Source organism: Pezoporus occidentalis, unplaced genomic scaffold, assembly GCF_034315485.1.
Source record: "Pezoporus occidentalis ecotype Australia unplaced genomic scaffold, CSIRO_AGI_Poc_V1 ctg226, whole genome shotgun sequence".
In the NCBI taxonomy this organism is placed as follows: Eukaryota; Metazoa; Chordata; class Aves; order Psittaciformes; family Psittacidae; genus Pezoporus; species Pezoporus occidentalis.
This window is the reverse complement of record NW_026914138.1, coordinates 242,923-270,811: the sequence shown is the minus strand read 5'-3', so window position 1 is coordinate 270,811 and position 27,889 is coordinate 242,923. Positions and strand designations below refer to the sequence as shown.

Sequence of the window (27,889 nt, the reverse complement as noted above, 5' to 3'; positions counted from 1 at the left end):
AGATAGACATTGAGGTGCTGGAGGGGGGGACAGAGAAGGGCAATGGTGCTGGTGCAGGGCCTGGAGCACAGGGGTGATGGGGAACGGCTGAGGGAGCTGGGGGGTTCAGATGGAGAAGGCTCAGGGGGGATCGCTCCCTATAATTCTCCAGTTAGATGTCATGGTTTGCTGCTTTGAAGCTATGGTTGATCCCAGCAAACACAGTTTGGGTTTGTCTGAAGTAGTTTGATGATCGTTCAAATATGGGAAAAGGAATGAATCCACCTAGAATGACCTGGGGGGGTGGGGAGGGTTTGCTATGTGAAGATGTTCAGCTGTTTGCTGAAGCATTGAATCTCAGCAGGTTCCACTTTGCGGGTGATGGATATGAGTTCATGTTGTCTGTCTGGAGGAGCAGCATCCCATGCACAGCTCTGTCTTCTCAATGAGCTTTTGTTTCATGTTAGGGTCCACATTCCATTGCCAGAGATGTTCTGGGTGAATTCATCTCCCGTGTGGACTACATCTGTTGTTTCCAAGTGTCAAAGACCAGGTTGTCTTGATCCAAGTCTCCAGGAATTCCTTCTACACCAGAAAAGAGTTTGGAAGATGCTCTCAACCAGATTGGGGTTTTTCCATTACAATTCCCATTATGGCATGATGGGAGAGCATCTGGCCACCAAATTGCAGTGATGTGGAACTAGATGATCCTAAGGTCCTTTTTTCAACCCTAACCATTCTGTGATACTATGACTCATGCAGGCACCCAGTTTTCCCATCCTCCAGGTCAGTCTGCCCTTGAATGTCCTTTATCTGGCACATTGGGATCTTGACACTTGGGTGGGGGTTTTACATGTCTGGCTCTTACATCAACCCGTCTCCAACAGGCTTAAGTCAGGACTGTCTGCTTGCTTAGCTTGGAGGAGGTTGAGGTTGGGTAGGAGTAGCACAGGGAAGTTGGCATGTGAGCCAAGAACATCTGGTTTGGGTGAAGAAATAACCCACACTGGGGTTTGATTGCTGCATGGAGCTGGCTTGTGCAGCAGTTTGTGGTGTTAACGCGTCGGAGAGCTGCTAATGCCTTTTTAAATGGGGAAGCATCCCACTTAGAGAGGAAATGATCTTCTAGAGTTAATGGCTTGTGCTGTGAAAACCCCTGTGTCTTGTGTGATAGGGTGTGCGTTCAATCCTCTTGAAGGGCTCATAGAAACATAGAATGGTTTGGGTTGGAAAGGACCTTAAGATCATCCAGTTCCAACACCCCTGCACTGGGCAGGGACACCTCACACTAAACCATCTTACCTAAGGCTCTGTCCAAACTGGTCTTGAACACCACCAGGGATGGAGCATTCACAACCTCCCTGGGCAACCCATTCCAGTGCCTCACCACCCTCACAGCAAAGAATTTCCTCCTTAGATCCAATCTAAACTTCCCCTGTTTCAGTTTGAACCCGTTACCCCTTGTCCTGTCACTACAGTCCCTGATGAAGAGTCCTTCCCCAGCATCCCTATAGCCCCCTTTAGATACTGGAAGCTGCTCTGAGGTCTCCACGCAGCTTCTCTTCTCCAGGCTGAACAGCCCCAACTTGCTCAGCCTGTCTTCATACAGGAGCTGCTCCAGTCCCCTGAGCATCCTTGTGGCCTCCTCTGGACTTGTTCCAACAGTTCCATGTCCTTTTTATGTTGAGGACAACAGAACTGCACACAATGCTCCAAGTGAGGTCTCACGAGAGCAGAGCAGAGGGGCAGGATCACCTCCTTCAACCTGCTGGTCATGCTCCTTTCCAAGGCAGAGCTGCCTTGACAGCACTGCTCAGAGGAGCAGGATGACCTGAGCTGTGGACACATGGACAGCTCACGTCGTGCTTTCTGTTGGGAGTGAATTCTAGCACTGCTTTTAGTTTATACTGCAAGAGGGGAACAGGGTTACAGAGAAAGGAGAATGCTTTAATTGCAATGAAACACTGTGGTGTGAGCTCCCTTATCAATCTGTTCCTTTCACTCTTCACAATACTCTGAGGAATTGCAGTAATCTTGATCTGAAGTGCGAGGATCACAAGGTCAAGACTAAACCTGTAACTCTGGGCAGTGAACTTGAGCTCTCAGCCTCTTTGCCATGGGGAGCGGGTGCCCCATTGGATGCTTGAGGAAGGAGGAAAACTGCATTTGGTCTGAAGGGTAAACGGAGTATGGCAGTGGCCTCTGGGCACGTACTTGCCTGGAAGTAGGATGCATGGGATGCATGGAGTGTTAGTGCTGCTCACACGCTCTCTGTGTTTCTCTTCCAGTCAGACGGGACCATCCTGGCTATTGCCTTGTTGATCCTCTTCCTCCTGCTGGCCTTGGTTCTCCTCTGGTGGTTCTGGCCCCTTTGCTGCACCGTGGTAAGTGACAGGAACCCTTAACACAAACCAGCAGTTCAGTGATGCCTGAGTGTAAGAAACGAGTGGGAAGGAGGCAAAGCTTTCCAGTAAGGAAGAGCACAGGACTGGTCACTGAACAAGGCAGTGTTTCTTCCATCGCTGGCACTGATTGTGCTTCTATTTCATTTGCCTGACCTTTGGATTGTACCCATAAAACAGCGCTGTTGCTGACATGCAGACCTTGTTGGGAGCCTTTTAGTCTTATTATTGGTTGTGGAAGAGATGACACAGTGAAGCTCTGCTTTTGCTTTGGGTCATGTTTGTGCTGCAAATACAGAGCACGAATCAGGGATGCACAAACGGCAGCAGAACTGGAGCCTGGTTTTGGTGACTGGCTCTGTGTAATGTCCCAGACGCCTCTTTTAAAGCTGCCCAAACCAGCTCCAGTGTGTGGGTCACTGCCATTAATCCTGATTTTAGATGACTTACCCAGTGCTGTAAATGTGCACCACGTTGTACCAAAGCTATGGTCCATTGGTGAGAGCTCTGAAGCCACAAACTGGAGGAGCAGTCACAGTGGAGGATAAGCTTCTGTGTTGAGATGTTCTCTATCCAGAAATAGGATGGAAATCTCCAATAAAAATGGAATTGTTTTATTCAGAACAATAAAAAACTGCGCTCTAAAAATGGGCAAAGGATCAGCAGTGTGGGAGGTGGCTCAGAGCCATTGGTCTCAACTAAGTGGCACCATCCCAGAGTCTTTGTTGGCACATCTGCATAGGAGGCAATGGAGATGTGCCCTGTGCAGATGCTTACAGTGGGATGTGGTGGAGAGCTGAAGTGGCAGAAAGGAAAGGCTCGAGGTGGTGGTGCTCTTTGAAGGTTCTGTTGCAGGAGGAAGATGAAGCTGATAAGAAAAGGACCCAAAGAAAAGCAGCAGGAGCAAAGGGAGTATGGAGCTGTGCCTAGGGAGGGTACTGTGGGTCGGCTGCATATAAAGTGATATAAAGATGGTCAGGGAACAGTGTTTAAGTGTGAGAAATACAGATAAGCAAAGTGAGTGCAGCAGAGATAGGGAGCCTCTTGTCCACATGAATCCTTATAAGCTTAATGTCTTCCAGATTTAAATGTTGTACTTAGAAACCCTGTTGTAGATAAAAGCTTTTCCTCACCCTCTCTCCTCCTTTACCTCCCACATTCCCTCTTAGTAAGGTCTTCAAGTGGGGGCCCATCTCACTGATAGGTTCCAAATGTGAGTCCGACGCATGCTGGAAGGGTTTTAATTCAAGAGCCTGCAGGAAGCCTCTTCCATCTCTCCGGGATGGCAGTCTGGGATGTTTGGCAGCAGATCAGCATCTAAAATACCCCCTGTTGTGTTGCTTACCCAAAGAGCAAAAACCAAAGGCATCCGCATAGGAGTACCCAGCCTGTTTGGCTTAGGGCAGGGAGAAGGAGAGCAGAGCAGTGCTAACTTGCTGCTTTGGGAATGGCCCATTAAGGAATGCAGTGTTGTCAGAAGCACAGAGTGAACTAGGGGCAGAGGAACTGGCTTGCACAACAGACAAGGGAGGCAGGCAAGGAGTAACCTCCAGTAACCAAACCGCAGCCCCAGAGACACTGTGGGGATTGAAGCCCAGAGATGCTTCAGAGAGAAACTCTTTCCTTACCGAGTATAAAGCTGTTTCTGAGTGACAAGCACGTTTCTAAACCCTGCAGTTCCTCTTGGCATGCTTTTTGATTAAATGGGAATCATTATCATCCAGCACTTCTTCAGGAAAGACACCAAGCCAGCTCCATCCCTGGAGTAAATGGACTGAAGTCAATAGACTTACTCTGGAGATTCAGCTGGAGCCCAGTTTCTCCTTGGCATGCATCCATAAAGGAATGCTGTTTCCAAATGTATCCAAGTTTATTGGCCTCAGAAGGATTCTGGGATGAAGGCTGGAATTTACCACTCTGTTTTACAGTAGATGCAGTTGTTGCTGAGTGCATCAGAACAATAACAAGGTCTTTGCTGGGCCTTGGTACCAGCACAGGCAAATTTCCCTTGGTACCTGTGGATATTACAAAGCCAGGAGCCAGGCACTGACCTTTCCAAAGGCTTCAAGGATGGTTATCCAAAACCAACAGAAAGCAAAGCAAATGGACATCCCCAGCACTGTTATCCCAGGAGAAAGAGGGCAAACACAAAGCCATCTGTAACAGGGTGACCCCACTTTCCCTGAGCAGAACATATCTGCAAGACACCAAATGCCACATCCTGGCCTCGTTGATGCTTGTGGGCATTTTGCTGTTGCCTCCTGTTCCTCCTCCTTCCTGAACACAGCGTAATCTGAGCAATCATAGTCAGAACTGTGTGTGCAAGAGGCTCTTTAGGTGCCCAGGGATGGAATTGGTCTGGGTAGGAGGCCAACATAAGGTTTAGGTTTCATATTGATGTAACCCAAATAGATTTGAATGGAAACAGAAGCCAAATAGATAATAAGCATCCAAAACTGTCTTAACATGGATTTTATAGGCACAGTGTTAGATTGGCTTGGAAATGGAGCTGGTTGAAGTGTTTGGCTTGTGCAGTGAAGGCACAGTTAATACAATAGTTGGAAGGACTGAATGTGCTGGAACACTTTCCCTGTCCCAATAGACAGCACACAGCGAGCAAGTGTCTCCCATGGACACTTGGAGGTGCCAGGTCCAGATCTGTGCTTGAGCCACACTTTGCACAGGAGCAGGATCTGCCTGATCTACCCCTGCAGCCCTGATCCAGCTCTGGGGCAGCAGCACAAGAGGGACGTGGAGCTGTTGGAGCAGGTCCAGAGGAGGCCATGGAGATGCTGCGAGGGCTGGAGCAGCTCTGCTCTGGAGCCAGGCTGAGAGAGCTGGGCTGGGGCAGCCTGGAGAAGAGAAGGCTCCTGAAGGGGAGACCTGAGAGCAGCTCCAGTGCCTGAAGGGGCTGCAGGAAACCTGGAGAGGGGCTTTGGGATATAAGGATATAGGGACAGGCCAAGGGGAATGGCTTTAACCTGCCAGAGGGGAGGTTTGGATGATGTGGTGCCTGCAACCAACCTCGTCCAGGGGATAAAATGCAGAGGATATGAGGATATGCAGCTGTGACTGGGACACAAAGCATTTTAGGCACAAGAAGCTGGCGTTGTTAATGGCCCACTTAGCCTGTATCTGCACCATCTTACTCCTTTGTACACTGCAGCTTTTCAAATCCAGGGGTGGGGTAAGCGCATAGGAGAGGTGTTGGCATGGGAGCACCTAACACCATTTTTAAATCAAAGCTGTTTTCTGGAAGGCAGCGTGGAAGAACCCAGCAATTTGCTTGGCTCTGCCTGGAAACAGAAAGCTGGATGGGGAAAAACGCAGAAAATATATATTAAAACCATATGAAAACCACGGCTAAACTGGAGGAAGAGGAGGGGAGGAAATGCACCGGCTCTACAGCAACCCTGAAGAGTCATAACCTTACATGGAGCCTGTTGGCTTGATGGAGATGACTTACAACAGTCCATGTATCCCGATTCCCAACCGCTCCCAGTTTTCCTGCAGTTACATGATTTTCATAGACTCCCTTCCCATCCTCGCAAGGAAGAAGTTCTGCCCTATATCCAACATCAACTCCCCATGTTTGGGACGTGGTAGCACTGTTACTGTAGGTTTAAAGTGGTGGAAAAGAAGAGAACCTGCCTTTGCAATTGCAGCACACAGATGGCAGCAAGAGGATGAAGACAGTGTCATTCTTCATCCAGAGTCCCCACACAGCTCACTGCTCCTCAGCCTCCTGTCAGTTGGATCACAATGGGTTAAATATGGATATCATAGAATCATAGAACAGTTAGGGTTGGAAAGGATCATGCTCTATAAGTGGCTGCCTTTAAGCAGGCTAGCATGGAGCCTGATAATAGCATAACAAAGGCGTTTGGCTTGGGCTAATACCATCATCTCCACGGCAGCCCAGGTAGAGAAGTGGGTTAGTAGAACAGCACCAGGCATTAACTGGGGTGCTTTGACATGCTGTGTGATGGCTCATTACCAAAGACTTGAAGCCAAATTCTCCATCTGGGGTGTCTAAACTAAAGCATCTTCATGGAGATCATTTGAAGGGCAGCAAGGTACCATTTGCCTTTGGAGGATATGCCTAGACTACAGGTTCCTAAACCACTTCACTTGCTACTGCATTTCCTTAAGGCCAGATCCAAAAGCCAATTGCATGAATCTGGACCAGGTTCAGCACCCTTTGTTCCAGACCACAACAGATACTTAATGTGAGGGAGGCCCTGTTGCTCTTTGCCCTTGTGCTGCATGAGAAGTAATTCACTCAATAAAGATGACTTCTTCCTTTGGTTTTTAACCTGGTCTCCTCTCACCTCTTCCAAAGGAAGTTGGCTCAGTCCAGCTCAGGAGAAAGAGATCTTTAGGACATGGTTTTAACCAGGAAATTCACTGGGAATCAGAGAGTGAGAGCAAGGAATTCTGCATGTAGGTGAAAGTAGTGATGATGTTTTCCTTTAGTCCAGAAAATGAATGTTATTCACATGGGTTTCCAAAGAAAGTGGGTCAGACACTTGGAGCAAACCCCATGGATTGTGGCCCTGTTCGTCTGTGGCAGTGAAACAGCCTAGGGAAAGGAATGGCCTTTGCAGATGCATTCCCTGGAGAGCTGCCTGTCAGCCCCATGCCAACTGTCCCAGGTTAGTGCAATGGAAGGGTTTTTCCTCTGTGATGCCGTGTCTTCAATATGGGGATGATTTTGACGTGCCCTGTGATGTACTGAATGTGGTTTGTGCTTGTCAGCTTCCAAAGGGTGTTTTGGGGTGAAACAGTCTCTTCTTCTAGTTCTGATGAGTTAAAATTGGCATTCCTGGCTGTGCTCCAGGCTGACCAGAGCAGTTAACTTCAAAGGATGAGTTAGCTTTCCTGTTGGATTCCATGGACCTCTTGCTCGTGCGGCTGGGAAGAAGAATGGGTTGGACTGCAGGTGGAACAGGGACAGGCTCCTGCGTGTATTGCTTTACCCTGCTTGAGGTATAGACTAAACCTCCAAGGCTTTCATGGGGACTTAGAAGACATGGCAGATATAAACCAAGTAAAAAGCAATCGTTCTTTTCCCCAGCTCATAACTGAAGTATGAGTCTGTCAGAGGACTTAGCAGAGGTCAGACCTATAAATACGGGAGGGGAGGGGAGAGAAAAAGGATGAGTCAGATGGGTCAGAGTTACTGCTATAAAAAACCCCAACCCCTGTTTATTGGGATAACACAAATACAGATTCTGTGTTCTCCGGAAGAATGAAGGTAACTGAGGACAAAGGATCTGCTCAGTTGACTGCCTCCTCCCTTACCAAGTTTTGATCGTGATTAGAGGCTAAGTAAGTCCTTTATTTCTGATTTTGGACTGTTTTCTCATCAGCCTTCATTGTAAATGATGCTCTGTTCCATCTTCAAACAGATGCACTTCACTGACAAGAAACATATTGCCCCTATTTATCGTATTAAACTCTGGGGACAGTTACTCGAGTATGCGCTTGCTGGACACTGTAAACTGGTGGAGATTTCTGCTCTCCCAACATGGAAAACATCCTGGACACATTCCTGGATTCAGCATGTGCTCTCTTCTGCTTGAATGGCTACAGAAATGTCAGGGCAATAGCCAGCCAGTCCTTTCCAGTGCTTTGGAACGTGCAGGAGGTGGCTGATAGAGTTCCTCTGCTTGGTTATCCATCGCAAGCATCCGCTTCTCTGTGCCACCAGTGTGGGACAGCCAGCAGAGCCCTGTGTCTATCACAGGCATGGTGACATCTGTGAGGAAAGGCAAAGAATTCCTTTACCATCCTGAACTGCTGGCAACTGCTCTCCAAGTTCCTTCCTCTGCCAAGGAAAGCCGATGGCCACCTCTCCATCCCACAGGAAGCAAAGCACCGGTGTAGGCAGTGGTGGAGTCACCATCCCTGCAGACGAGACCCTCAGTGCCATGGGTTGGTGGTGGCCTTGGCAGTGCTGGGGAATGGTGGAACTCAATGAGCTTAAAGCTCTTTTCCATTCCATGGTTTCACAGCACGGTGATGCTGTAGGAACCCTCAGGTGCTCCTCACCCAGTGAGAAAGCGGAGCTGCTGAATGATCCCCTTTTTTCCTCTCTCAAACACAGGGGCAGGAGCTCCGGTTGCAGCAGCCATCCCAGGACTGGCCTGGGGTTATCCAAACACTTGCAGTGCACATGCACAAACACAGCAGCCTTGCCAAGCTGAGCTGGCCCCAATGTCTTGCTTGGCCACGGGTGTTCCCAGCCGATTGCATTCCACAGACCCACATGTGGCAATGGGGAAGGTGAGAGGTGCTGCCCAGGATGAAGCGCGGTGGCCAGAGCCAACTGGTCCTCACTGGGACCTGCAATGGGGTCCCTTCAATGGCCTTTTCCCTCTTGTACCTGAGTCGTTGTTCCTATCTGTGCAAAGTGAGCAGGGGTGAGGGCCTAGGACATTTCTCACACTCTGCTCACTTGTGGGAGATGGCACCAAGGTCCCGTGTGCTTCACCGCCTTCAGAATCAGGCTCCGTGCGTATACAGCTGTAAGGATGCAAAGGGAGAAGGAGAGGGGTTGTGCTCTTTGCAGACTAAAAGCCTTTCCAGACCTGGGCAGAGAGACAGAAAATACATTTCTGTAAGGTCTGAACTTGAGACTAACCTCTCCCCATCTTCGGACCTGTCCAAGCGAACCCATCCAAGTTGGCAGCGTACGGGGTGCTCCATTGCTCTTAGAAAGGAATAGCACTGAAAAATGGAAGGAATCTCTTTTATTATCTTTCTTCTTTTGTTTTCCCTTTTCCCTCTTGAGCCAGAATAGGGAAAGCTCGATCTGTTCATGAAATCACTTGGTTTGTGTGTATGTGCATGCATATGTTATGAGAAGGAATGAAAATCATGACAAACACAGCCACCTCTTCATTTCCAAGTTCCAGAGTTCCTAGTGATTCTGGCTGAGAAGCTGTGTTTGGATGCTGAGCTGGACCAAATGTGCTGGATGGATCATCCTGAGGTTTCATGCCAATGCAAATGAGAACATTTACTCTGAAACCTATCACGTTCCACCAGAACAGGCGAATGAGGCCACTTCCAGTAGGTGTACTTTGGATCAGGCATCTGATGTTTCTCAGCATCCAATGGGTTTAAATGAAGGGGTTGGGTTCAAAAGGAGGTCTGCTGATAAGTGCCATCCCTTACACTGACCAAAACAAGTCTGAAAACGTGGCTAGGAAAATGTGCTGTGTATTTTGGAGCATTGTATGTGCTGTGTCAGTATATATCGTGTCAGGAGGCATAGAAAATATTATGTTGTCTCCATCCAAGAATGCCAGAGAGGGGCTCTTTATGAGGGACTGTAGCAATAAGACAAGGGGTGATGGGTTCAAACTGAAATACAAGTTCAGGCTGGAGATAAGGAAGAAGTTCTTTACTGTGAGGGTGCTGAGGCGCTGGCACAGGGTGCCCAGAGAAGCTGTGGCTGCCCCATCCCTGGCAGTGTTCAAGGCCAGGTTGGACACAGGGGCTTGGAGCAAGCTGCTCTAGTGGAAGGGGTCCCTGCCCGTGGCAGGGGGTGGAGCTGGATGAGCTTTAAGCTCCCTTCCAACCCAAACCAATCTGTGATTCTACCTCTAACCGAGGAGTTTTGAGTAAACCCTGCTGGTACCCATGGTTTCCTTCCCACAGAGCAGGAGCCTGATGCAGACAACCCTTCATCATTTGCTTTCCAGCAGGAAAAAGAGCCACTGTACCTGGAGCTTCAAGCACAAGCTGGGAATTGCAGAGTAGACAGGGAGTGATGGATGCTTTACCAGTCAGCCTGAGCTCCTCTGGGCATCACCCTAATGGCACAGCCAGACCTCGGTTGCGCTGTGCCTGATGAGCAGGGCAGCGGATGCACCCACCACGCTCCTATCCAATGTCATTTCATGCTTCCACATGTGCTTTGTGCTTCTGTGCCTATAAATAGAGACTCTGTGTCCATTCCTGATGCACCACAGCTCTTTAGCACTGCACCCATCACTGCTGTGGGCTGAGATGCAAAGGCCTGACCCAGCCTTGGTATCTTCCATAGCCAGAGGCGCATGCTCTTCATTAATGGCCACATTGCATGACTGGGGCTTTGCAGAGGGAAATAAAACCAGTGAGCTCATCAGAGAGGAAAAACACGAGTGAAAGGAGCTGTGTAAATATTTATCTCTTCAGGGCCTTTAATGTGACTGTCATTTTCCCCTTCTGCATTTGAGCAGCCGCATTGTTAGTGTTTGGCACTGTGAGGTTTGGGTTGGTAGGGTCAGTTTTAAGCCTACCCATGTGTAGTCTATGCCCATGAAGCCTTTACACCTAATACCCACTCCTGGTTGGAGCTGAGGACACTCAGTGCCATCTCCACAGGCTCCCAGCATCCTGACAGCATCTGCTTCCTGGCCTGGGGTGCAAAGAAAGAGCTGCTCATGCAGATGGACTGCAAACAAGGGAGGAAGATCCACCCCTGGGGCAATCACTGCTGCTTGGGCTGGGTTCAGTGGCTGTGCATTGGGGTGCATCTTGTGTAAGGGAGGGACATTTGATGTGCCTGCATGCAACTGCTTTCCCTTTGGAAGGCTTTTTGTTGCTCTTGGAGTGGAGGGTTGTGGAAACAGCCAAGTGCCTGCTGAGCCCTCGATGCAAACTTTTTGCATGAAATAATAGCCTCACGCCCATAGAAACTTCAATTGTTTCTATGGAAAATATCCTGGACCACTGTAAAACCTCACCCTGCTTGCTTTATTCCAACCCCTGGGACAGCCTCAAATCTGTACATATATATATGTCTATCTTCTCAGCTTATGAGAGTGAACTGCGTTAGCCTGATAATGTGAAAAGCATTCTGCAGGAGAGCATGGCACAGCCTCTGGAATGCAGAAGGGCCTCGGAGACGGAGTCTGGGGGGGTTATTGCTGCTTTGCAGTGTCTCCAGGGCATTTCAAGTCATCCTGGTTTCACTTGCCAGTCATTGTTGAGGCCATTTGAGGCAGGGTTTGAGCAGCAGCCGGAAGAAGGAGACAGTGATTTGATGTGGGTGTTTGGGTGAAACGGTGCCTACGGCTCCTGCTGGGATCAGGAGGCTGGAAGATGAAGGGTGTGGGACTGAATTTGCTGTTAGCCCACACAGAGCAGGGGTCACATAGCAAGTGCTGTGAGTCTGGAGCTGTGACTGGGAGATGTCTCCATGGCAGGGCTCTGGGATGCCTCCAGTCTCCCCTCTTGCTCTCAGTGCCTGACACCAGCAGCACACAGAGCCCCGTGACTGAGCTCAGGGATGTTCACAGCCGTGGCTGCTGGTGCTTTCTCTTTGGGGTTGGTTTTGGTGACGTTTGAATCGTGCTAAAGAGCGAAGGAAGAATTTACTGTTCTGTTTCTCTTTGATCCTTCCAGATCATCAAAGAGCCCCCACCTCCTCCTGCAGAAGACAGCGAGGTGAGTAACACCATCAGCCTCATTTCCTTAGTGTTTGGGACAAGGCTTTGCTCAGACTCCTCATGAGAGGCTGGGATCATTTAAACCTTTGTGCTCAGCTCTGTAGCCTTAAAGCCAACAGTGATTTAGCTAAGCTACAGGCTTTGTAATTGATGTCTACCACGTGTTTCACTCTGCTCGCTTTGCTTGCTATAGAGATAGAGATGTGTGTGTTTAGGAGTGACTGTAGATGAGGAATACAAGCACCTCCATTGAGCAGGTAGGGAAGGACAGCCACTACTTGGTACTGCAGGAATGACTGTAGATGTACAATACAAGTACCTCCATTGAGCAGGTAGGCAATACTTCCACTTGGTACTGCAGAGTTAGGCTGTGATTCACAGAAAGGACAACCCTTAAGTCTACGTTGTTGAAGTTATGGAACCCAAACATGTGCTCACCTGCTTGGGAAGGCACAGCAATGATTTTGGTGGTTTAGCATCTAAAACAACTCTTGGCAGCGGAGTGGAAACTCACGATGCTGATCCCTTGGACCACAGTTGCTGTGGGTAAAGGCAGCCCCAGGGTCTCTGCAATGTGTCTGAAGACAGTGGGCAGGCGTAAAACCATCCTGGCCTCCGAAGAGCTGCAGAGAGGCAAGTTTTACTAGAGAGAAACAGTGAAGCAGCATTAAACCCATCTCAGTTCTGCTTGTGCTCTTTAGGTCAATCTAACAACAAATGGCTTAAAGCTGTGTCACCAGTGCTCAGGTCTAATGTAGATTCTGCCCAGAAACATCCTCACTTCTTGATCTGCCTCTTCCTGTGGCCTCCTGCTTCCAGCACATGATGAGTCTCCTCTTCACTTCCACTGTTTTGCATGTGGGATTTCACTGCAGGTCCCTGGGCTGAGTTGCATTGATGTCAGTGGGAGCTTTTCCATTGACTCCACTGGGCTTTGGATCAGTTCCTCTTAACTATGCAAGTAAAAGAAGACTTAGACCTCTGCTCAGAGGGATTTGGTTGCTTCCCTTGCTTTTTGCATATGGAGACAAATTCATTGCCTGCTTCAGCTTGCAAGTGGAAAAGCTGGAATGATCCTCAACGTCTGCCCTTAGTGTCTGTGCCAAGGCAGGCAAACACCCTCAAAACTCAGCCCATACGCAATGCTCCATATGGAATCCAACCCAGATTCTGCTGCAGAGGAATAGCTCGGGCATCTGGAGCCCAGGCCAGCGCTAGAACCTGTCTTAGTGCCACTCATCCCCTTCAGCCCAGGCCAGAAGGAAACCTCCAAACCTGAGCATTCCTGGACCTGAGGGAGGTTTGCATTTGGATCCAGTGCTCCCCATGCCTCTCTTTTGGGCTGTTTTCCAAGGTAGCCATTCCTCTTCGGGCTGTGTCTCAATCCACCAGCATTGCTAGCTTCTGTGCTCTGAATGGAGAGGAAAACACGACCCCAGAGCTGCACATGCTCCGCTGTGCATCACACACGCCTCCAAGCCAAGGGATCCAAGTGCTGAAGCTAATTAAACTGCATCCCTTTGGAATGCTGGCCAAGGGCTGCAAGGGGAAATTACAGCTCTGTGCTAAGAGGGCAGGAGCGTTTCAAGTAGAAGGAAGCCTTTTATCAGAGCAGTAAGTGCTGCACAAGCAAACCAGTTGCAGCACACCGGTTATGTTTGCCTCGGGTTACGTTGAATTAAGCTGGTGTGAAGGTATTTCTGGGCATGGTCTATGTGTGCAGCTCCCCAAATGCCTTAGCCAAAAGTCATCTGCTTCACAGCTTTCCTTTAGCAATGGGTTTCATAGGATCATAGAATGGTTTGGGTTGGAAAGGACCTTAAGATCATCCAGTTCCAACACCCCTGCACTGGGCAGGGACACCTCACACTAAACCATGGCACCCAAGGCTCTGTCCAACCTGGCCTTGAACACTGCCAGGGATGGAGCATTCACAACCTCCCTGGGCAGCCCATTCCAGTGCCTCACCACCCTAACAGTAAAGAACTTCTTCCTTAGATCCAATCTAAACTTGCCCTGTTTCAGTTTGAACCCGTTACCCCTTGTCCTGTCACTTCGGTCCCTAACGAAGAGTCCCTCCCCAGCATCCCTATAGGCCCCTAATGGATTTGCCATTGGCTTTTCATCTGGGACTCGCCTGATCTTGTGGGAACATGGGGCAAATCCTCCTTGTTTCAAAGCAGAATGCAGTTCTGCTTGCTCACTGCCTTGCTCCCCATAGGTGGTGGCCTAACTGCAGAGCAGGCTTTGGTTGTACCCAGAATCAGGCCCTGCACAGTGCCTGAAGAATGGCATTAACTCATAACCATTCTCCACCTGCTTCCTTGTTCATACAAGGGGAGTTCTATTTTAGCTTATTCTTACTGTTTTAGGACCCTGGAATGGGGAGCTTCGGTTATAACAACATCACCAACATTGGAGGGACTGGTCTGATGGCAGGATTCCACATGTGCTTTCTACCAGAGCACATCCCCTCAGCTCAATCCAATCATAGCATCACAGCATGATTTGGGTTGGAAAGGGCCATAAGATCACCCAGGAGCTCCTGCCCATGCCAGGGGTATTCGAAGCAGATGATCTTAAGGTCCTTTCCAACCCCAACTGCCTGATCTCCAGCATAAGGAGTGCTAATCCCTTCAGCAGCAGCATGACACCTGCACTAAGATCATTTGTCTTTCACATCTCCCCAAAATCTTGGCAAAGAAAGAAAGAGAAGAGGAATTCTTGCCTCAGCAGGGCTGGGAGCTGAGGCCCATATGTCCTTGCACTGCAAGGAGAATGCATTATAGTGGAACAGTGCAAGGAAAGGAGCGTTGCTGTCAAAGCTGCCAGAGGTCTTATGGAGCTTTAAAGGTCTTTTGAGACCTCCTGGAGTCACGTTCACTGTTGGTGAAGGAAACCATTATTGGATAGAGACTTCCAACGGGTTCATTCAGGAATTGTGACTGTTGTGAACTCACCTCCCCAGCGCAGGATGCTGGGGAGGGAAGCCCAGATGGTTTCACTTACAGCCAGGAAGGACTGAGTTAATGCCAATGGGAAGAGGTGGATGCCTGCAGGAGCCGGTGAGCACCTTTGTGGCCTGAGGTTAGTCATTGCTGGTGGATCAAACCCACATTCCTTTACCTCCAGTGAATCGGAAGGCTTCTGCTAGCTGCGTTGGAGGAAGACACGATTGCTTTTATTCCTGTGTCCCTTCACTTTCAAGACTGGGCTTATTGGAGCAAGTCCTCCTCAACTCCAACCAGTTTCCAACCAGAAGCTTGCCATGAAGCTGAAGCTGGTTCTCACTATAGCAAACCATCTTCTGCATGAGAAACCCCAACCTGCAGCGCTCTGCAGCATCTGGCACCTTCCTGGGCACTACTGACCCATGCCAGAGTCTGCTGCTAGTCACAACAGACTCTATCTACAGTCAGAGGGCAAAGCTAGGCAGGAGATCTAAGGAAGTGACCAGAGCCTCATCACTCAGACCTGTTTTTTCCCTGCTGCTCTGTCACCCAAGCAACGGAGTCACCCTTAACATGGCCCCAGAGCCAAGCCACCAACCAGCCTGAAACTGGGTAATTCCTCTGTCTGTTGGCATCTTGCCCACATGCACCGAAGCAAACACACACAGAGAAAGGAGCATTCAGCAGCACAGACGTGAGATGCTGGAGGTGGTTATCACTGTCATGGGAGGCAGCATGAACAGGAAGAAGTGAACTCACTGCAGAGCAGCTGTTGTTAAGTCAATACATGAAACCACCCGTCATAGAACCACAGCTTGGTTTGGGTTGGGAGGTTAATCTCCCCTCGGGCAGGTTAAAGCCATTCCCCTTGGCCTGCCCCTACAGGCCCTTGCCCAAAGCCCCTCTCCAGGTTTCCTGCAGCCTCTTTAGGCACTGGAGCTGCTCTAAGGTCTCCCCTTAAGGAGCCTCCTCTTCTGTGAGGACATCCCACACGTTCAGCTTGAATCACTTTGATCTCTGTGAACTCACCTCTGAACATTCATGAGGCCAGAGAATGGCTAAAATGGGGTTATCTGCTCCTCTTGCTGCTTGCACCCCCACTTCTTGGTGTTTATGGATCTTTTCCCAACTGCTTTCCTCTCCCTTCCTAAAAAGCCTTGCTGGGGAGACAGCAAAACAAGCTCCAGAGAAAGGATCTGGAATGTTTTGTAGACACAGGAAATTCATTCTGTTATTCCTGAAGCAAAGCCAGGTCACAGTGGTGTGCCAGCTCCTTCCCTCCCCTCTGCTCCCCTTTCACAGGGAGTTGGGGAAGTATGGGAGGAGGAGAAATGAACCTTTCAAGGCGTTTAGAATAGCATCATTGGGGATGCTATTGGCAACAGATGAGGTGTAGGTGTGACACCATGAAGGAGTGGAGTTTCATAGCTAGATTCACATGTAATATCTAGGCAGGCCCAAGCAAACTGCCGGTGCTGGGCTGTGGAAGCTGGGTTTGATCACATTGGAGATGCAGTGGGAGCACCTGGGTTAATTCCTTTGACGTTATGAGACTTTATTTCATCTTCAGGTAGCTCAGCATCTGAGCAATGGAGGGGCGATAGCTCAACTTCCTTTCTTCTTCATCAGAGCATCTTCAGCCTGCTCCTTAGTAGAGCACCAGCAGAACATCCTCCCTCGGATGCTCGTGTGACCTGGCACTGCTTTCTGCTGGTAGTTTGCAGGCTTGGACCAGGGAGAGGCAGGGATACGAGGAACCCAAAGCGATGAGCGGATGCAGTTGGGATTCAGATGCCTGGCACAGAGCAACAAGGAAAACCTTCCACCGCAGAGAGGAAGCTCTGGAGAGCCAAGCAAGGTGTCTTTAAAGGGTACCAGCACCTTGGCATCGGGGATGAGATTTAGACCAGATGATGGGATTTAGAACTGAGCCTGGTGTTTGGAGAACAAGGAGGCAGAGATGAGCCAGAAGCCTCGAGAGCAGCGCATTCACCTCCCTCTTTCCTACGCTGTAGTTAGATGGTAATGTCTCTTCCCCAAAGGAATGACTGTCTTGTCGTGTCCGAGCTCTTTGTAAGTGCTAAACCCTGACAGCATCCAGGCAACTGTGAAAGCAATTAGAAGGGTGGGGAGAGGGGGAAGTATTCCAAGCTTTTTATTTTCATATCTGGCCAGATTCAGTTTGGGTCTCACCCCGAGTGGTTCAGATCTCCCCAGTGGAGCCTGAATTATCCCTGTGTTACCCACAGATGAGGTTCTCTCAGGTCAGGGTCAAAGTATAGAGCATGGAGATAAACAGAGACCTTTGTTTTCTGAACCCAGCAGATCTGGAGCTGGAGCTCTTGACTGGGAACTGCGGCTCTGTCCTGCTTCTTCTGCTTCTTTAAGAGAAACTCTAGCTCCATCTAAAGCAGATTTTAGGGGTGGAAAGATGCCAAGTTCTGCACAGTCACTTTCCAGCATCCTTAAATGCACTTGAATTTTCCGGGGCTGGTTTTTATACTACTGCTGCTGGGTCAGAGCTGAGGATCCTTTTGCAGTTCTCCCTCAGGCAAAAACCCCATTGTAGTGAAATGTAGCAAAATATGGGCAAAACCGAGCCAGGACGCGAGAATTCAGCCCTGGTTCATTGGCTCAGCCCTTGGGAATGGGGCAGAGAAGCTGTGGCTGCCCCATCCCTGGCAGTGCTCAAGGCCAGGTTGGACACAGGGGCTTGGAGCAAGCTGCTCTAGTGGAAGGGGTCCCTGCCCGTGGCAGGGGTTGGAGCTGGGTGAGCTTTAAGGTCCCCTCAACACAAACTAGGCTGGGATGCTGTGATTCCTTCACATTTCCCTGCTGCCTCTCTACTCCCTGACCCCGCATTCCCAATGTCTTCCCTTCCGATGCTCACGTGCGCTGCGAGCGCGTTTGCCAAGCGTGTAGGACATCACTGGTGGGGTTTTCTTCCTTTTTGCTGGTGTTGCAAAACCTCCCGTTGCCTTCAGAGCACGTAAACAGCCTCCTCCTGAAGGCAGCTTGTGACTCCTTTGTTTTCCATGTGTCCAGGGCTGCTTTTCTGTGCGTGTGCTCTTTCGGTTGTTGTTCTGGCAGGAGGCTCCTATCTCCCATTCAAGTGACTCGCACGGGGCTTTTAAGGGCTTGTGGGGAAGATTTCCTAAACCTTGGTATTTCCTGTTGTGAGAAGTCCGGTCTGTGCTGAGCTGCACAGAGAGGAAGGGAATCGCTGAAGGAAAATATGTGCATGGCTTTGATTCCTGCTTCTTAAAGAAGTCCTCATGGAAAACTTCATGCAGAGATATCAAGTTCTTGGGTTGCAGCAAAGGAGCCTCAGCAGCTCTAAGCAGAGGGAGAGAAAGGGCTCAGCTGGCAGGGAGAAGAACCTGGGTGTTTATGGCCCAATTGTTCACCCTTCCTTTCGAGCAGGATGCGTTTTGCACTCACTTGATGCGTATTCTGCAGAAACAGAAATGCTTTTGTTTGATGTGAGTTTGTCTTGGGTCTTCCCCCCCCCCCCCCCTTTTCCAGTTTTCCTTCCATTCCCAAGTATTTTTGGCTTTTTGGATTTTGGAGGTTTGCCAAATCCCGGTGAAAAATTGAAGAAAGTGGGGGAAAAAAAGAAAGGAGCATTTTTCATTTCTCTCCCCGTTTTCACAGGAAATACTTCACGTTTCTGATGAACTCTGCGTTTCTGCTTTGCCAGCTCATGGCCTCAACTGCAGGAATTAAAGGCAAAGGCACTGCTATAGGTCAGGGAATGTATGGAGCTGCTCTATAGTGCAACAAAGAGTGTAGAATATATAGAATCCTACATAGAATATATAGAGAGTAGAATATATAGAATCCATCACCAGGACTTTAGATAGGCTCCTAAAGGAGATATTCTTGATCTCTTCGTTTGGCTGTGTGTGAATGTCATCGTGAAGGTCCTGAGCACGTTGAACTCTGTGCATGGTGATTGGTTTCTGCCTGCACTATGCAGGGGTGAACCACATCCAAACCTGTACACCAGGTACATCACGTTCACGCTTGGCTTTCTGCTGCCATAAGCCATGACCCTCCCTGGAGCCCCATGGACTTCCATGGGCAGCCTCTTTAGCAGAGCTCATTCTTCTAAGAGCTCTTTCCATCCTTATAACTCTTCCATGAGACTTTTCCATCCTATTACCCTTGTCCATCTCATCTCAAAACGTTTCATCTCCCTGTGGGACATCCGCATTGGGGTTGTTTCCAAGTGTACTCCTAATTTGCCTTCACTCAGGAGGAAATTTGCCTTGATTCCTTGTTTTTCCCCTTCCTTCTGTCAAATCTGAATGACCATAGGATGGTTTCACTGGAGGTTCCTCCCCATGGGGAACCATGGTGCAGGGCAGAAGCTCGTCTCTCCCCAGCCACAGGCACAAGCAAAGGGATGGCAAGGAGGAGGCAAGCCCCTGCTATCACCACTCATGGCTTGCACATCACCCAGCGTGCACCCCAAAGACCCCAGCTCTTGAGCTGTGCTGAGTAAGGGTTTGGTGCCTGCTTCAATGGGTTTGCAGCTCAGAGACAATTTACTGCCCTGGATTAAAGGATGATGAAAGACAGAGTCTCCTTAAGAAACACAAAACAAAGAGGGGGGTGTGTGAGTGCAAGGATCACGTTGGGGCTGGAGCTGGAGCTGGGCTGGACCTTTCAAGTGGTGGGTGTTTATGTCATGAAGCATTTTCTCTTCATGAGTGTACATCCTCCAGAGAATAACCACCAGTGGAGACCAGAACCTTGCCTGGCCTGGTTCTAGCAGGCTCAGAGGACCACATAGCCTCTGGCTGTTTATTCCTTTCCATCTCTAGTCATGCTTCCCAACAGTGTAATCCCTTCCTTCTGTTTTGTAGGAGGAAGATGATGATGGCCTTCCGAAAAAGAAATGGCCAACAGTAGATGCCTCTTACTATGGTGGACGTGGAGTTGGTGGCATCAAACGAATGGAGGTAATTAGATACCAGTTTGTGTATCCAGAGACCTTACTGGTGTGCTATCCCCTTGCAATTACCCAGCAAGAAACTCAGGAGACAGGCAGGCACAAACCCCTTTAAGCTTTTCTTTGCACATCTGAGCCCAGGTTATTTTTCATAGAGGGATATTTGGGAGCCAAACGTAGATTCCTCAAGTTTGGGACCGTCTTCTTTTCTTTAGTACAGTAGGATTCATAGCATCGCTTTTCGCCTCCCATTTGGACACTGGGAAAGTATGGCCAAGGGATGTAGCAGCCACTCTTGTAACGTGCCCTGCTGCATCTTCTCAGGTGCGCTGGGGAGAAAAGGGCTCCACGGAAGAAGGTGCCAAGTTAGAGAAAGCCAAGAATGCCAGGGTGAAGATGCCAGAGCAGGAATACGAGTTCCCTGAACCCAGGAACCTGGCGAACAACATGCGCAGGCCTTCATCTCCTCGGAAGTGGTACTCCCCCATCAAGGTAAGCCCAGCCTTGTGCAGCACGGGGTGTTTCTATGCAGTCTTAAGTGGTTTAAGGCTAAGATATAGAACTGACCACAAACCTGTGATCTCGAGATGCTGATGTGCATGAGGGAGTCCCTCTGGACATGTGCCTAGGGAGGGACTATAGGAAGGAGCTACATGGGGCAATGGGTATTTCTTACCAGGTTGGTGAGGTTTGGGGGTTGCGTTGCTTGCTTGGAGCAGAACAGGATCCTGAGCACTTCTGGTGGTGCAGCTAAGTTCAATGAAGTTCTTACACATCGACTGCACCTCCCTTTAGTCCACACTGCATATACCTCGAGATGGAGGGAATAAAGAGCATCCCTGGCAGTGTTCAAGGCCAGGTTGGACACAGGGGCTTGGAGCACCCTGCTCTAGTGGAAGGGGTCCCTGGTTGGAACTGGAAGAGCTTTAAGCTCCCTTCCAACCAAACCCATTCTGGGATAATATGAATTCATATCCAAGTGCAAACCTCACACCCCTGGAGCTTGGATCTCACTTCGAAGTGGAGATGCTGGTTAATGCCTTAGAAACCATTAACAGGCAATTTATCTGCAAGTAGTCCGCAAAGAGGGTGTAGCATACAGAGTAAAGCTTTTGGTGTGCAGAGCTCACCTTAAACTTTATGCTGGGGCACGAGAAAGTGCCTCACTGCTGGAAAAGAGAGGGTTTATTCTCCTGTGTTCTTCCTCCCCAGCAGCATCTCTAGTCAGGCACGCTCTGATAGCCAGGTTATTGCAGTGCGGATAGGCTACCTCGCAGTACACCCAGGTTTCCCTGTGTTGTAGCTGGTTACTGATCAGCTCCAAGCAGTGCCCATAGGGATTCCTAAGTCAGTCACATGTTTTGGCTCGCCTCAGTCATTGATCTTGCAGCTGGGTCAAATCCAGCAATGGGAATGGCAAGGATGCACAGGGGAGGAAGAGTGGTTTCCGGAGGATACGGAAATGTGAGCCTCTGAGAACCTGCTCCAGTGCCTTCTCTCTTTTCCCCCTTAAAGATTATCATCTACTAAACAGAGCTGACCAAGGAGTCATCTCAGTGGTGTCATAATGACTTCAACATGTGCTCATGGAGGTTTTTCATTCCCACATTGGGCCAGGTTCGAGAGTCAGTGTTTGCAGCTTGGAGTGGGAGCGCGCTAAGCACCATCCCGTATAGCTGCTCCCTTGTTCCTAAAGGCATCTCCTCCCCCTTTTGCAGCGGTGTGAAGCATTTGTAACGCACACTTTGTCCCACCTGGGGGTTTTTTCACTCCTACTCTGTGCTCATGGAAATGACCTCATGGAGCTGAGAGACACAGCTCAGTGCCTGTTGCACGCCGCAGTCAGAAGGGCTCACAGCACACAGAGCTATACCTCAGTCCACCAAGGAGCTGCCAGAAACACTGATTTGAGCCCTGCAATCCACACGGGTACAACTACCTGAGATCATCAGCTGAGAGCTGGCTCCTTTCCCATAGAAGATAGTGCTGAGTTCCTCCCCTCTTCCTGCACCGGGTCATGCTGTTGGATTGCAGCCTCAGGAGAGCTCATTTGCAGAGGTTATTCTGCTCTGAACAGTTCATGGCAGATCTGTCTCCCAGCTGGAAGTTCCCTCGTGTCCAAGAGAGGCTTGGGGAAAAGATTCAATGCATTTAGGGTTCAAGTTCAGTTCTGCCTCTGCTAGGAACGGCTTTGGCTTTGTAACACTCATAAGGAAGCTTACAAATATCAGGAGTATCTCATGGGTGATATTCCCAATTCCTTCAGTAATATCTCCTATCCACCATTCAGATTGCATGCAGTCCCAGTCCAAGAGCCCTTATCCAAATACTCCCGTAACCCTGCAGTGTTCCACATCCGGGCAGGATTTAACAGCCTGTGGACAAGAATGTACCTAATTATTAATTGCCACCACCCCCCCATTGAACTGCACCCAAAAGGCAGGGGATGCAGATGGGATAAAGCAGCCAGCACTTTCCCCATCAGATCCGGAGGGGATCATTCCTAGGAAGCAGGGGTCCTGCAGGTCCTCTCGGTAAGGAAGCAGCAAAGGCCATCAGCACTCGTGGCAGAAGCTCTTGCCCTGAAGATGTGAGCACGTGGAGAGGAACCTGCACTGTGTTATATGGGGAAGCTCAGCAGTCATCAGGCAGAGGGAGGTGGGGGGGCCTTTGGGACTGCAGTCCCAGCCAAGGCAGGACCATGAGCTTGAATCCATCCTGTATCTATGGCTTATAGCTATATAGATGTATAGATATATACCTATTTATCAGAGGCTCCCACCACTCCTAGGGGGGAGCAGTTCACAGGCTGCCTGACCTCACCCATAGGAAATGCCTCCTGAGAGCTTCGATTTGCCCTCATCCCCGTGCTCCAAGTGCACTGCTAGGAGCAGATGTTGACTTTCCACCCTCTCCACTGAACTGGTTGGAAGACCTCTTTGGAAGGGAGATAAACACATATGTAATAGGTTACTTAAATGAGAGGAAGAAGGCAGAGAATTAGATCTCAGGAGCAGGGAACCAGAGTAGCTTGGATCTGACAAAGAGCCAGGAAATTCACATTCTGGGGCCACTTGCAGGCCTCCTTTTCCCCATGCAGCACAAGTGCCAGCCTTTACTTAGAGCGTTCTGCCTTTTGCCAGGTTATGTGATGGAGTTTTACTTCCCTCTCTTTGTTACTCTTCCCAGAGTAACTTCTATAATGTAAGTAGAGAGCTGAGAGTGGGGAGAAGGCTGTTTGAAATGCTCCACAGATTTATTTGCTCCCAAGCGTGGCTGCTGACACCGAACAGATTGTGGTTGTTGTTACTGGTATGATTCTGATTTGCTGCTGTTACTTCTTAGCACGGTGCCAACGGATGATCCTGCTTTAAAAATACTATTGCAACAGACTGTAAAGTCAGTGCAAACAATCCAAGTCCTAAGGAGCTTGCCAAATCCTCCCTTCATCCTACAGAGGAAGGGGCAGCACAAAACATAGGTGCAAATGATGTCTAAAAACCAACGCAGAAAGGACCACAAGCTGCTCATCCCCTAAAGCTCACATGCAGGACCTGCCTCCAGGCTGATGTTGAAGCAGCAACTGATGCTCTCAGAAAGAAACCTCAGGTGAATCCTCAAGCATTTACAAAGCCTTGTGTCCCTGGCCCATTTGCTAACCTTCTCCCTCCTGTCTCTCTTTACAAAGCTGCCATGCACAGCTTCCTACCTAGAAGAGGCCCAAGGGCAGCCACTGCTTCAGGAAGAGGATGCATTCATCATGATAAAGCAATGGCTGAAACTGTGCCCTCCTCCATTTGTCCTCTGCCCTGATTGTTCTTTCTGGACTTCATTCCCAGTAGGACTCAAAGCTTTCTTTGCTTCCAGACCTTTTTTTTCCCCCCAAGGGACCAATTGCAAAGGAGTTCCTAAACAGAGACATCAGAGCATGGAGGTGTTCGTATTCCCAAGTGAATGCATTGCCAATCGCATTGCTTCAGCCAACATAATCTTTTCCATGATGCACTCTCCCTTTCCTCCACCAAGATGTCCCAGACAGAGCCTGAAGCTCCATTCAGACTCCCAAAGATGGAGCTTTTCCCAAGAAATCTTGGTAGGCTCTTGGAAACTAGGGCTGGAGAGTAAAAAAAGGGCTTTTTTGTTCCATGGAAAGTTGTATTTTTCCCTTTGGTTTCCTAAAGGAGAAATGGCAGCAAAAGGTATTTAGTTCTTAAGTTGTCAGAGGTGACAGGAGATCAAGAGCTTGAACCAGCTCTCATGTAAGGAGAAAGATGGATTGGGATGGACAGGGGTGGCTTCCCTCAGGTCTGAGGGGTTGTGCTGTCCAAGAAGAGGCTGACAGAGGAGTTGCTTGCTTCTTCCTTTGAGGATTACACTTTCCTGGCTCTCACCTTGGAAGTCTTTCCCCCAGTATCCTATGGAAATACCTCTATGCAGTCATTCTGCGTGTGTGTCTCCACCCGTGTATCCCTCCAAATCCCAAACAAGCTTTGAACCATTGGCTCAACGCACTGGTTGAGGAATACAGGTCTCAAAGAGGATTACACTCCCAATGGCTTCTTGAAAAGGGGAAAGAAACACTCTGTCCCCACGACAGAAGGAGTGCACAGTGAATGCATTGAGTCTTTAGATACCGGAGAACCAGGGTCACAGAAGGATCTCACCAATCTACATCACCCCTCTGCCAGTTTAAAGCCATTCCCCTATTACCTTTGGGGGGTTTCAGAATACATAAAGACCCACGGATGCTGTTGGCTCTCAGCCATCCTGCTTATTGCTCCCTTAAAGCCTCTTCCTTTTCACCTGCAGCATTCACAGGTTCCTGTGAGGGAAAGCATCGACTCCAGCAGCTTGTACGAGCCCAGGCAATGGCTGAGTATCAAACACGTAGGTCTGAGCTGTGTACCTCGCACTTGTCCTTGCTCCCAAGATAACACCGTGTTCCTTTGGATTGCAGGGGAAGCTGGATGCTCTCTGGGTCCTGCTGCGGAAGGGTTACGACCGTGTGTCTGTGATGCGCCCACAGCCAGGAGACAAGGTACCGTGCCTTAGATAACACAGACTTGGATGAGTCTTGCTTGGATAACATAGCTGCAGCCAAGTAAGACATCCTTCTAAGGAACAGTAGGCAATATTCCTGCATATTTTCATTGATTAAATTCATATCCTGGAATAAAACTCTCAATGTACGTGAATGCTGCATAAATTCAAACTTTCTGGGCACTTGCACAAGGCAAAGTTTGCAGAACGGGGTTTGCTGTGTGAGAGGGAGGAAGTATTCCCATCCGTTGCTAGTAAAAACTGGCTTCATGCAAACTTCCATCCATTCATGTACGCTGATTGTGGGTGGAAACAGAAGCCATTGAAGAGAACAGGCTAATGCCACCTTACAGGAATGATGCTGTCTGTGGCAGCAGGACACTAAAGGGCTGCAGCTCATCTCCAAGGTAGCAATCGCCTCCTCTTCAGAGGTATTAAACATCAGGGGGCTTCCTGATCAATACCAGGACAGTTCCTGCTGTCCCTGAGCGCTGAAGTGACCAACACACACCCAGGGGTTGTGTGTTCAAGGCACACAATGGGGGTGAATTGAAATCCCTCTGGCAGCCATAAGACATCCCCTGACTCCCTGCAATTTAGATGCCCTCACCCCCGTATCCCAGAGCTGTTCCCAAACCCCAGTTTTTGATATCTTTAAGGATGGAGATTCAGAGGTTTAATTATTTATTTCTTTATTATTTATTTCTTTATTATTTAGTTATCTATTATTTAGTTCTTTATTATTTATTTCTTTATTATTTAGTTATTTATTATTTAGTTATTTATTATTTAATATTACTATTCCTTCAGAGGGGAGACTTGCTAAAATGTCTTTGCTGAGTGTGATGGTGATGTCTGGGAGAGAAGCTCTCATAGCACAGACTGCCACTGCTTGATGATTCCCCCCAGGAATCTGGGACTGAAGAATGCCTGTGGTGTCAATCACTGTTTTCACTCGACCAGCTGAGATTACTCACATGAAAGATGCCACTGGGGAAAACCCAGAGCTGCTCAACTGAAGCTGACTGAGTGAAGAGCAATTTCACAGTGCTCAAGGCCAGGTTGGACACAGGGGCTTGGAGCAAGCTGCTCCAGTGGAAGTTGTCCCTACCCATGGCAGGGAGTTGGAACTGGATGAGCTTTAAGGTCCCTTCCAACCCAAAGCATTCCAGGGTTCTATGATTAGTGCCACAGACAGCAGGCTCCATCCCTTTCTGGTGCTGTACCTCTCAGACATGTGATTCTGTGTCCTGCAGCATAAGCAATAGCAGCATTAGCCCCTCCAGGTGTTACATGATCCAGCCCCAGACTAAACCAATCTCTTTATGACTCTGTTGTGCTATAAAGGATCTCTGCAAGCATCGTTCTGTGTGAAAGAGAAGCTGGCTGCACGTGCACCCAGGTTTATAGCTGCTAAAATCCCTCTTGCTGTCCCATAACCCGCTGCAGATGCTGGGGCACCCTCCTGTGTAGATGGGAAGCGCTGCTCACACTTGCTGCTCTTACAACACACGTTTGCCTTCGTGTCAACCAAACTCTGAGCCTGTTTGGCTTTGGCTAAGCACGGGTGACCCTCTTGCTGCTTTAAATCACTGCCAGGCTCGAAGCGAGCCGTTCATGTTCATCCCTTTCCAGCAGTGGCAGTGCTGGTAAGGTGATGTCACCCCGACAGCAGAGGCAAACCCAACATGAGTAAAGCATGGACAAGGCTTCCATCAGCTTACACAGCTGAAGGGGCAGGATTAGGCAGGGCTTTCAATTCCCTTGCTCAGCAAAATGAGGGGGGTTTGTTCCCCTCCTTCAGACCTAAAGAAGAACCTGGCTTTCAAGCACTGGCTTCAGCTTTGCTCTTTCTGAGCCATCTCCCACCTTGCTGCAGATGTTCCCCATGATTTGGGTGCTAGATTTAGCCTGTCCAACCTCGCTGTCCCCTTTGCAGACACCAAGTGATTGTGCTGCAGCTGGGCTGCAGCTGGGCCTTGGGAGCCAAAGCAGTCAAAAAGAGAAGCAGAAAGTTGCCCCTCACTAAATACAGAGAGACCCCAAGCCCTGTTTGATCCCTGATCCCTGCCACGCTCCCTCCATCCATCTCTGTGCCGCTGCTCCTCAAAGAGGATTGTAAATGGATGCCCAAACCTTAGGCTCCAAAGGAAGGCTGCCTGATTCAGCCTTCCAGGCTGGTGGCCTCTCCCCAAATCAGCAAACATCAAATATTAGCTGGTAAAACACATTAGTGCTTTGGTGGGAGTGGAAATCCAGTGGGAGGTCGGTGCTGAATGATGGGGGTGGCAGCATGGACACATCTGGCATGCAGAATGAGGCCGTTTGGCCTGGATTTAGTTATTCCTGCTGGAGGAGATGCTAAAGGACAGCAGTGCAGAGGACATTCACACCCAGGCAGCCCTGCACATTCACACACAGCCACTGAGACGCTCCCCAGCCCATGTGCTCCTGGTGTAGGGTTTGCCAGCAGGATAGAGCTGTAACAGTTGTTTTGGCAGTGGTGAGCTCAGCTCTAAATTCCTGTGGCTTCTCCATGTGATTCCTAATAGCTCCTTTGGACCAGGGACACAGCAAGGACAGGCTTGATCCTCACCAGGCTGCAAAACCTTCAGTGGCGATGCTGCAGGCTTTCATAGCTGTCCATTGGCAAGTCTGGATTTGATCCTGTTCTATTGGGAAGCGAAGGTAAAGGGGTGCTCTGCCCAGCTTGGCAGCAAAGGGGCCCGTCAGAGCAGGTATGGACAACCCCAAGCCTTTAAAGTGGAGGCCCAGATGGTCAAGACCACGCTCTCATGCCCACATTGCCAGCGACACACAGGCTGGAGCAGCCCTTCCAGCATGGATGAGCCCTGGGAATGAGAGAAGCAGGGACCAGCAAAGCATCTTAGAGGAACCAGCAGGCTCAAATGGAGCCAGCTGCTTAAGAACCCACCACATGGTGCATTGTGAGGCTGGGTAAATAGTCAGACCCTGGGATTTATACACAGGGGGCTTTGACCATAAGATATGCCTGCAAGCTACAAAAGGAGCTGTTTCAGAAGCAATTTGTACCCCTTCCCTTCTCTTTCCTGAAGAAAAGAAGGCAGCACTTTTCAGACTCACTGGTGTCGAATG

The 27,889-nt window shown here is 49.4% G+C and overlaps 1 protein-coding gene across 2 annotated transcripts in view; it reads left to right on the top strand.

Annotated features, from left to right (window-relative positions):
• Positions 1-27,889, top strand: part of ANTXR1 (ANTXR cell adhesion molecule 1) — a 77,500-nt gene that overhangs the window by 35,509 nt on the left and 14,102 nt on the right. Inside the window, exons 13-17 of one of the 2 annotated variants that reach the window (XM_062620955.1) lie at positions 2,268-2,363; positions 11,781-11,822; positions 19,647-19,742; positions 20,057-20,224; positions 24,690-24,770. In XM_062620955.1, the coding sequence (XP_062476939.1) occupies positions 2,268-2,363; positions 11,781-11,822; positions 19,647-19,742; positions 20,057-20,224; positions 24,690-24,770 (483 nt within the window). The remainder of the gene's footprint in view (positions 1-2,267; positions 2,364-11,780; positions 11,823-19,646; positions 19,743-20,056; positions 20,225-24,689; positions 24,771-27,889) is intronic. The other variant, XM_062620956.1, reaches the window with a different exon arrangement.